The following is a 10,064-nucleotide window of genomic DNA, read 5'->3' as shown; positions in this document are numbered from 1 at the left end:
CCGTTGCGGAGCACAGGCTCCGGACGCGCAGGCTCAGCGGCCATGGCTCACGGGCCCAGCCGCTCCGCGGCATGTGGGATCTTCCCGGACCGGGGCACGACCCCGTGTTCCCTGCATCGGCAGGTGGACTCTCAACCACTGCGCCACCAGGGAAGCCCTCAAATACTTTTTCAAACATTATACCCTAGTTCAGAATCACAGCATTTTTCACTAGGATAACAGTCTTCTAAACGGTCTCCCTGTCTCTGGACTCAATCAAAACTGCATCTCCCATTTGTTGAGGGGTTATGAAACAGGCATTGCACTAAGCGCTTGATCACTTGATATTTTCCGATTCTCACAGCAACAATGCAAAGCAGGAATTATTGTCCTCATTTTCAAAGATGAGGGGTCCAAAGCTCTGAGAGAGGTTAAGTGACTTGCCCAAAGTCATGCAGCTGGAATTGTGAAGGAGAAATTCAAACTCGGATCTATGTTTCCAGAAACTATATGTTCAGCTGCTTAAACCCTCAACTCAATCCTCAATGTGACCTTTCTAAAAGTAAATGTAATCATGTTTTACCCCACATAAAATCCTGCAAACAAGACCACATCTCCAACCCTCATCCCAAGTCATTCTCACCTCCTCATGCAACACTTAACTCTTAGCAATTCAACCTCTCACTGCTTTACCTATGAACACAGTTTTTCCACCAAGAATGCTTTTCTATGGACTTCCCTGGTGGTGCAGTGGTTAAGAATCCGCCTGCCAATGCAGGGGACACAGGTTCAATCCCTGGTACAGGAAGATCCCACATATCGCGGAGCAACTAAGCCCGTGGGCCACAACTACTGAGCCCGTGTGCCTAGAGCCCGTGCTCCGCAACAAGGGAAGCCACCGCAATGAGAAGCCCAGGCACTGCAAGAAGAGTAGCCCTCTCGCCACAACTACAGAAAAGCCCACACGCAGCAACAAAGACCCAATGCAGCCAAAAAAAAAAGCTTTTCTCCTTTGGCAGGCTCCTTCCAATACAACCTTCAAGATTTACTCAGGCAATCCTTACTCTGGAAAGCCTTTGCCCTAACAAATAAATACCCAAATCCAGGTTAAGTGACTATTTGCTATGGTTATCAGCTAAGTTTCTTATCTCGCTGTGTTATAACATTACTTTACTAGGCTATCAGTTCCTTATGAGTAAATACTGCATTTTTAAATCTCTCTATTCTTAGTACAGTGAGCATGTAGTGAAGGAAGGACTCATGAATGATGAATTAATGAATGAATTCATCGGAAACAGTACTGCTTAAGAATTTGGCCCTAAAGTCAACTTGATGCACTTTCGAAATCTAACCTGCCACACAGTGTACCTGCCAATCCTGCAGCAGGCTTCTGAATCTTGTTTATTTCTTCATCTGTAAAATGAAAGATAACTGCACCTACCTCATAGTTTGGAGAGGAGTAAAAGAAATCACAGATTTAGCACAATCTCTGGCACATTGAAAGTACACATTAAACATTAGCAACTTTTTTTTCCACTTTAAAAGTTTATCCATGCTGACAAAACCACATCTCAAAAAATAGCTTTTCCTTGCGGCTTCCTTCAGAGCTTAACATTTCGCCAAAAAGTCGTAGTCAAGACGTCTTACAAACAACCTCAACCACAGACAAGGATCTTTCACCTTCTGGTTACACCAGAGCTCAGTAGCTACCACCACACCCTAAATCACTAACTAGTGTCTGCTATTTATTGCTTCTAACCCACCCCTCGATTTCCTCCCTCAAAGTCAAAGACCATGCCCCTAAGCAAGCAGAAATCTACCCCACAGAAACCAGTCAGCAGCACCTTCTTCCAGAAACCACTTCTCCCCGCACCCAAGCTTGAGCGAATTAGAAGAGATCCATCATTTGGTACGAACCTAAATTTCTTTAGAGGATCACAATAAAACCCCTTCTATTTATTCCAAGACCTTGGCTTCCAAAGTATTAATTCCATACAGAGAATGAATTTCTCGCATTATGAATCCAAGAAAAAGGGTCCCCTGAAAGCCTTCCCCAATAAGAGTTCTTCAGGTCTACTACTCTCAAATAGTGACCAAAATCCACCATTTCATCCCTCCCCCTTCCTGACAGAATCCAGGGTCTCATCCACGCTCTCTTAAAAACGAGATGGTCCGCACTTTCAGGGACCCGAATGCCTTCCGCCCACCCGTGTCACCTCCCTTCCCATCTCGCCGGCGCCCTCCCGCAGCACAGGCCCGGACTGGTCCCTCACCGCCAGCTCGCTCCACAGAGCCGCTACTCACCGCTTCTTGGGGATGGTGCCCGACTCCTGCGCGGCGGGAGCGGCACTGGGCGCCGCCGTGGCGGCCGCCGCCGCCGCCGCCGCTCTCCGCGCTTTGCACTCATTGGTACTCAAAGCCTCCTGGGGCCGGCCCAGCAGATGGCCCGAAAGAACCCGCAGCCTCCGCCCGGCGCGGTCCCGCTCCCTGTCCGCTGCAGAACCGGAGCCCGCGCCCGCGCCCGTCCCGCCCGCCGCAGCCGCAGCCGCAGCCACCGCCTCCGCCATGGCTTCCGCCTTGTGCCGCCGCCCGGGACCGCTGGGCGCGGGTGAAAGGTCACTCAAAGCTGCGCCCGGCGCGACCATTCGCTGCGGCGCATCCCGGCAGCCACCGCGGCGACTGGGCGGCGGGTGCCATGCGCCTCGAGCTTCCTAGTCTCAGCTCCCGCCCACCGCACCCGCCCGCCTCCTCGGTCACGCCCTAGACCGCCGACACCTGTCAAGCAGGTGAGTTCGAGCAGTCCCGGGGTTGGTTCGGCCCGGGATGGGCTAGACCGGGAGCCAAACCGCAAGCGTCCCCGAGGTGTCCTAGTGCCCTGGGTGGCCTCCTTGAGTGTGGCCTGAACCTCTGGAGTAGCTTTCGGGAGCAAACGCCTCGGAGCAGAAGACACGGGCGGTGCTGGCGACCTGACGAGCGAACCAACGCCATCCTTTCCTGCTGCTCCACCTCTGCTCCCCCTTCCTGCGGAGTCACTAAACTAACTCAAAACTGATTCGTGCCTATAACCATTAGAGCAAATAGCTATCATTTTCTCGTCGCCTACTTCGTGCCTGGCACTGTGCTTAATGCTAGATCTCAAGTAAGTAATCTCCATTTTACAGATGAAAAAACTGAGACTCCGAGACACTAAGTTGCCCGAGGGCGTGCAGCTAGTAAATGCTAATGCGAAGTTGCAACCTAGGTTCTCTTTCCGTGGTTACTGGGTGCTGCGCCCTTCCTTTCCCTAATGGCGCCAAAGTTTTGTGTTGCTAGAGATAGAATTACCCTACAGCTGCTCTTAAGACTTCTCATTTATCTACAAATTGACTTCATTTCTGGAGAGTGGCACCTGGTGAAATTAAGGGCATATCAGTAGGACAGTGCTCCACAATCGTTTTCAGCCAGTTGATTAGATACACTTTTATAAGCCACCTTGCAGACCTCAGCCATCAGAAGTAGAGTTCCTTTTTGCATAATGTGCAAAAGTCTTGGGAATGGCAGGAGAAAGGGTTGCCATAAGCATTCTAAGCCCAGTGAAGTCACCTCCTTTCTGAAGAGCCACCTTCTTGCTAACACAGTCTCTGTGAAAGAGTTAAGATATTCCAGGAGTTATGTGACTGATAGAAAAGAACTATTTAATAGTTCTGAGACAATTCAGGCAACAGTGAAGAGGACTTGGTTTGTATGCCTGATCTCCAGATCTTAAGAGAGAGTTCAACGTTAAACATCCAGTCTAACTACAGAATCACTGAGCCCTACTCCTATTTAGCTGCTGCTTCAAACCATTGGCTGTTTCAGATAGACTAGGAGTGAAAAAAGGGGGCAGCAGTAGTAAATTGCTGAGTGCTCTAAGGAAAATCTCAAGTCTGAGAGTTCAGCAACTCTAGTCTTTGAGCTTCTCACACCCTATCTAGATGTTTCTAGAACAACATTGAAACACCAGCTAGCACATTTGCTTGCAATCATGTAAAATTCATAGATTTCTAGCCAAAATGCTGTATAAGCAACAACTTCCTCAGAATCTTTTTGGAATAAGACAGATCTGTTAATTTTTGCTTGACTCCCAGAGAGCTCAGTCTAATACTATTGGCATGCCTTAAATGTAAATGTAGTTAACTGACTTCCACAGTCTTTTCCATATTGAGGTTGAACATGCTTCTTGCCAACTCTCAGGAGACAAAATTTATAAATTTTGCCGATATCAACAGAATAACAAAAAGCCTTTTCTCCTGGGTGATGGAAAACTTGATGTAAACCAAAATTACAGTTTTGGTGTAAACCATTATGGCTGTGGAAAAACTGCTGATTATATATATTTCAAATATGTGTACAGTAATGAAACACATGTAGGCAGTAAAAACACTTGTTGAGAGCCTATTATGTAACTAACTCATGTGCTATGAGATGCAAAAGTATTTAAGCCTATGCTTCATCCACATGGTAGAATTAGCTAGCTAGGAGTTAGGATATATGTGAGGAACAAACTGTGTGATACTATCAGGTGGAATAAGTGTGATGTAGGTGACCATGGTGAAGGATTTCCTAACCCCTCTCCTTACAAGAGCAAAGCCCAAGCAGAGTGCCCTGATACTTGTTTCATGCTACCTAAGAGGAACAAATGTTTCACATGAAGCATGATCCATTGAGATTCCCACCAAAGGCAAAACCTCAGTGATATCACATTCAGGAGGGCCATCTCTGCAAACTTATTCCTTCTGAGTCCTGGAACACTTGGCCCTTAATAACCTAGATCCCCATGGAGAGGAGACCATAAGTACAGATTCAAAGTGTGAACCCGTAACATGTGGAATTTAAATGGAGTGGCCTTTATTTGCATTTACAACATCTCTTCTAATATAAGGCACACAAAAAAGTGAAATTAACTCCTGAAACATGCACCAAATTTCTTTATTGCACTGACTTTCATTACTTATCTTATTACTTTCATTACTTACAATTAATGGAGTTGTTTCCAGTTTGGCACTACTGTGGATAAGGTTGCTATAAACATTCTTGAATATGTCTCTAGGTGGACATGTAGATGAATTTCTGTAACATACCCATCTAAGGGTGGAATTTCTAGGTCATCAAGTATGAGTATGCATATATTTAATAGATAATGAAATGCCAAGCTTTTCCAAAGGGATTGTACAAAATCGATTCCAGCAGCATGGGAGAGTTCCCATATGACAGTTCTGACATGTTATTGTCAGTCTATTTAGTTTTAGCTATTATATACTATTATCTTGTTATGGTTTTAATTTGTGTTTCCCTAATTACTAATGAGATCAAGTACCTTTTTGTGTGTGTTTATTGGCCATTTGGATATCATCGTTTGTGAATGTGTAATAAAGATAGATCTCCTGTATTACCTTCTAGAAGCCTTACAGGTTGTCCTTTCACATTTACACCTACAATTTACCTGGAATTGATTTTTATTTATGGTATAGAGATCAGGTTTCTTTTTTTCTTTCCGATATGAGTATCCAGTTGTTTCAGCACCACTTGTTGAAAATATGTTGTTCTATAATACATTGCCACCTTTGTCATAAATCAAGGGTCCATATAGCATTAGTCTGTTTCTGGGCTCTGTATTCTATTCCATTGGTCTGTTTATCTACCTTATGCCAGTATCACACTGGCTTAGCTACTGTATATTCTTTTAGATCTTCTACATACAATTATATCATTTGTGAATAATAACAGTTGATTTCTTCCTTTCCATCCTTATACCTTGTACTTCTTTTTCTTGCTTTAGCCAATTGGCTAGGACCTCCAGTACAGTGTTGAAGAGAAGTAGTAGTAGTGGCACCTTTATGTTGTTTCTGATTTCAAAGGGAAATCTCTCAACACTTCACCATTGTTTGAAGTGGGTTGCTGAGTTTTTGTTTTGTTTTGTTTTTTAACAAATGTTTTCACAGGTTAAGGAATTCCCCTTCTAATCCTAGTTTGCTGAGAGTTTTTATCATGATTGGATATTGAGTTTTATCAGATGTTTTTTCTGCACTGGTTGAGATGATCATAGGATTTTTCTCTTTTATTCTGTTAGTATGGTAAATTACATGGATTGGTTTTCCACTGTTCAACCAACCTTGCAATGCTGGCATAAACCCAACCTGATCATGATATATTGGCCTTTTTATGTATTACTGAATATAGAGTAGTATTAAAATTTTGTTTAATATTTTGTGTCTATGTTTACAAGTAAGGTTGGTCTATTATTTTCCTTCTTCTAATAGAAACATGTCAGGTTTTGCTGGCCTCATGAAGCATGCTAGTGAGTACTTCTTTGTTTTCTAGGCTCAGGAAGAGTTTGTGTAAGATTGATCATTATTTCTTCCTTAAGTGTTTGCTAGAATTCACCAAAGAAACAATCTGAACCTAAAGTTTTCTTTATGGGAAGTTTTTTACTAAAAGATTAAGTAGTTTAATGCTATTCAGATTTTCTATTTCTGCTTGTTTCATTTTTTAACTGTGTTTTTCTAGCACATTGTCTACTTCATTTACATTTTCAAATTTATTGACAAAGTTTTTTGTAGTATCTTCTATTATCATTTAATGTCTATAGGATCTTTGGTAATGTCCCACTTTTTTATTCCCAACATTGGTTATTTTGCTATCTCTTTTTTTTTTTTAAATCAGTTTGCCAGGCATTTAGCAATTTTATTACTTTTTTAAAGGACCAACCTTTGACTTCGTTGAGCCTATTATATGTATGCTTTATTTTTTATTAATTTCTGCTAATATTGCTTATCATTTCCTATCTTCCACTTTTTTTCTAATTTTTTGAAATGAATGCTTAGCTCATTGTTTTCTCAGCCTTTTGTTGTGTTTCTTTTCTGATATATGTATTTAGGACTATAAATTTCTCTGTAAGCAATTAACTTCAAGTTTCAATAACATTATTTTCATTATTATTCAGTTCCAAATAGTTTTCATTTGTATTTGAAAAGAATAATTTGTATTCTCTCTTGTTTAGGGGTGCAGTGTTGCCCAAATACAAATTTGACCTAATGACTGTATTGTTCAAGTCTTTTATATCCTGATATTTTATTTAATTATTTTATCAATTATTGAATTATTGAAGTATGTTAAGATCTCCCACTATCATTATAGATTTATATCTTTTTCCTTGTACAGCTAATCTTTGTTTTCTGTACTTTGAAGCTATATATCAGATATGTCAAAATTATTATATTTTCCTGATGAATTGAACATTTTATAATTATCAGATATCCCTCTCTTTTTTCTAATACTGATTTTTGTCTTAAAGTTTAGCTACACCAACTTGTATGTGTGTGTGCAGGGCAGTGGTGGTCTTATCCTATGACTTTTAATCTTTTTGTATTCATATATTTTAGATGTGTCTCTTGTAAACAGCATTTAGTTGTCTTCTTTTAGGAAGTATTAGCACAAAATCTTGGATCATTTAGCCTATTTAAATTTAATTCACTTACCAATATATTTGGTGTAATGGCTAAGAGCACTAGCCTCATTGCCAGACTGACTTGGGTTTGAATATTGGCTCCACCATTGATCAGATGTGTTGTCTTAAGCTTATCACATTAATGTCTTTGGGCTCAGCTCCTTGTCTGTAAAATTAGGATAGTAATAGCTAATTCCCAGGGGTATTAAAGGATTAATGAGCAAAAATATAGTAAATTCTAACTGCTCTTATGGAAGTGGGAATGAGGCTGGTATAAGGATGACAGCCCTCCTGCATAAGATAATGCATGCTAGAGGGAAAAGAAGTAAGGTTGAACAAGAAATGTGAGACCAAATCTGGGGAGCATTGAAAACTTAGCAGAAGAGTAAACACTTGATCTGGTGGAAGTTATTTTAAGTTCTTGAGCAGGGAATTATCATGACAATCCTGGAAAGACCACTACTTTGGAATTCATTCTCAAGTGGAAGTCAGCCTGTCAGGTATACCTGAGAAGCTGTCCACAGTTGTAAAAAGAAGCTCTACCAGCAAATGATGAAGACATAAAGAACTCCTACAGGGACTTCCCTGGTGACACAGTGGTTAAGAATACGCCTGCCAATGCAGGGGACAGGGTTTCAATCCTTGGCCCAGGAAGATCCCATATGCCACGGAGCAACTAAGCCTGTGCACCACAACTACTGAGCCTTTGCTCTAGGGCCCATGCTCCACTACAAGAGAAGCCACGGCAATGAGAAGCCCGCGCACCACAGCAAAGAGTAGCCCCTGCTCCCCGCAACTAGAGAGAGCCTACGCGCAGCAACGAAGACCCAATGCAGCCAGGAAAAAAAAAACAACTCCTACAAAAGAAGTTAGTAGTGTTTTTGAATGAACGGAAAGCATTGAACTGTGCTTAGCTGTCTGCTCCAGTAAAGGGCACTGAGTTAGCTCAAGAAATGAAGATGTTTAATGTGAAAGTGGCTACAGGGGTTATACATTCTATTGCAATACAATTCTATTTCAGGATGTCACAATCACCCTATGTAGGGTAAGGAGGAACTGCATTAATTAGCCAAATTATTGGGCTGGAGTTGAAAGTACTTTATGTTTTTTGGCTGCTCTGCTACTAACTTGCTATGCAATCTAAAACTCTGCTTCTTCATTTCTTTGTACTTTAGGTAAGAATAATTTCTGGCCTGCCTACCTCTCAGATTTATTGCAAAATGATAAATGTGCAAGGACTTTGGAAACCAAAGTCAAAAGTTACTTTAAAATAATTATTTTCTTTAGAACATATAAAAAATCAAGATTTGCTATTTATCAGTTAATACTCTAAACCAGTAAACTTTTAAACTTTTGCTTTTAAGTAAACTTAAACTCTTTTGTCTCTAGGACTTCTTTATAATCTTAAAAAGTGAGAACCCCTAAAGAGATGTCGTTTATTTTTTCCCCCCATGCGTCTTTTTTTTTAATTGGAGTATAATTGCTTTACAATGTTCTGTTAGTTTCTGTGATACAATGAAGGGAATCAGCTATATGTATACATATATCTCCTCCCTCTTGGACCTCCCTTCCACCCCCACCCCCATCCCACCCATGTAGGTCACCACAGAGCACCGAGCTGAGCTCTCTGTGCTATACAACAGGTTCCCACTAGCTATCTGTTTCACACATGGTAGAGTATATATATCAATCCTAATCTCCAAATTCATCCCACCCTCCCCTTCCCCGAAACCCCCCCACCCCCGCCGTGTCCACCTGTCAGTTCTCTACATCTGTGTCTCTATTCCTGCCCTGGAAATAGGTTCATCTGTACCATTTTTCTAGATTCCACATATATGCATTAATATACGATATTTTTCTCTTTCTGACTTACTTCACTCTGTGTGACAAACTCTAGGTCCAGCCACATCTCTATAACTGACCCAATTTCATTCCTTTTTATGCCTGAGTAATACTCCATTGTATATATGTACCACATCTTCTCTATCCATTCATCTGTCGTTGGACATTTAGGTTGTTTCCACATCCTGGCTATTGTAAATAGTGCTGTAATGAACATTGGGGTACCTGTGTCATTTTGAATTATGGTTTTCTCAGGGTATATGCCCAGTAGTGGGATTGCTGGGTCGTATGGTAGTTTAGTTTTTTAAGGAACCTCCATACTGTTCTCCATAGTGGCTGTATCAATTTACATTCCCACCAACAGTGCAAGAGGGTTCCCTTTTCTCCACACCCTCTCCAGCATTTACTGTTTGTAGATTTTTTGATGGTGGCCATTCTGACCAGTGTGAGGTGATACCTCACTGTAGTTTTGATTTGCATTTCTCTAATAATTAGTGATGTTGAGCATATTTTCATGTGCCTCCTGGCCATCTGTGTTTCTTCTTTGGAGAAATGTCTGTTTAGGTCTTCTGCCCATTTTTTGATTGGGTTGTTTTTTTGATATTGAGCTCCATGAGCTGTTTATATATTTTGGAAATTAATCCTTTGTCCATTGCTTTGTTTGCAAATATTCTCTCTCATTCTGAGGGTTGTCTTTTCATCTTGTTTATGGTTTCCTTTGCTGTGCAAAAACTTTTAAGTTTCATTAGGTCCCATTTGTTTATTTTTGTTTTTATTT

At 41.4% G+C, this 10,064-nt stretch overlaps 2 protein-coding genes across 16 annotated transcripts in view; one reads left to right on the top strand and one right to left on the bottom strand.

The window, feature by feature from the left end:
* AGPS (alkylglycerone phosphate synthase) overlaps nt 1–2,650 on the bottom strand; it is a 148,953-nt gene extending 146,303 nt beyond the window's left edge. The window contains exon 1 of the mRNA XM_024122218.2: nt 2,284–2,650. Within this exon, the coding sequence (XP_023977986.1) occupies nt 2,284–2,624 (341 nt within the window). The 5' untranslated portion in view covers nt 2,625–2,650. The remainder of the gene's footprint in view (nt 1–2,283) is intronic.
* A 7-nt stretch (nt 2,651–2,657) lies between these two features.
* Nucleotides 2,658–10,064, top strand: part of LOC102992546 (uncharacterized) — a 127,494-nt gene continuing 120,087 nt past the window's right edge. For 12 of the 15 annotated variants that reach the window (XR_008618763.1, XR_008618760.1, XR_008618765.1 and 9 more), the window contains exon 1: nt 2,658–3,118. The gene's annotated coding sequence lies outside the window, so the exon portion shown is untranslated. The remainder of the gene's footprint in view (nt 3,119–10,064) is intronic. The other 3 variants (XR_008618762.1, XR_008618757.1, XM_055088785.1) reach the window with 1 other exon arrangement.

The sequence above is a fragment of the Physeter macrocephalus genome, chromosome 2 (genome assembly GCF_002837175.3).
Source record: "Physeter macrocephalus isolate SW-GA chromosome 2, ASM283717v5, whole genome shotgun sequence".
NCBI classification, from domain to species: Eukaryota; Metazoa; Chordata; class Mammalia; order Artiodactyla; family Physeteridae; genus Physeter; species Physeter macrocephalus.
Note: the sequence above shows the minus strand (reverse complement) of the source record. Positions and strands in the feature narration are given on the sequence as shown.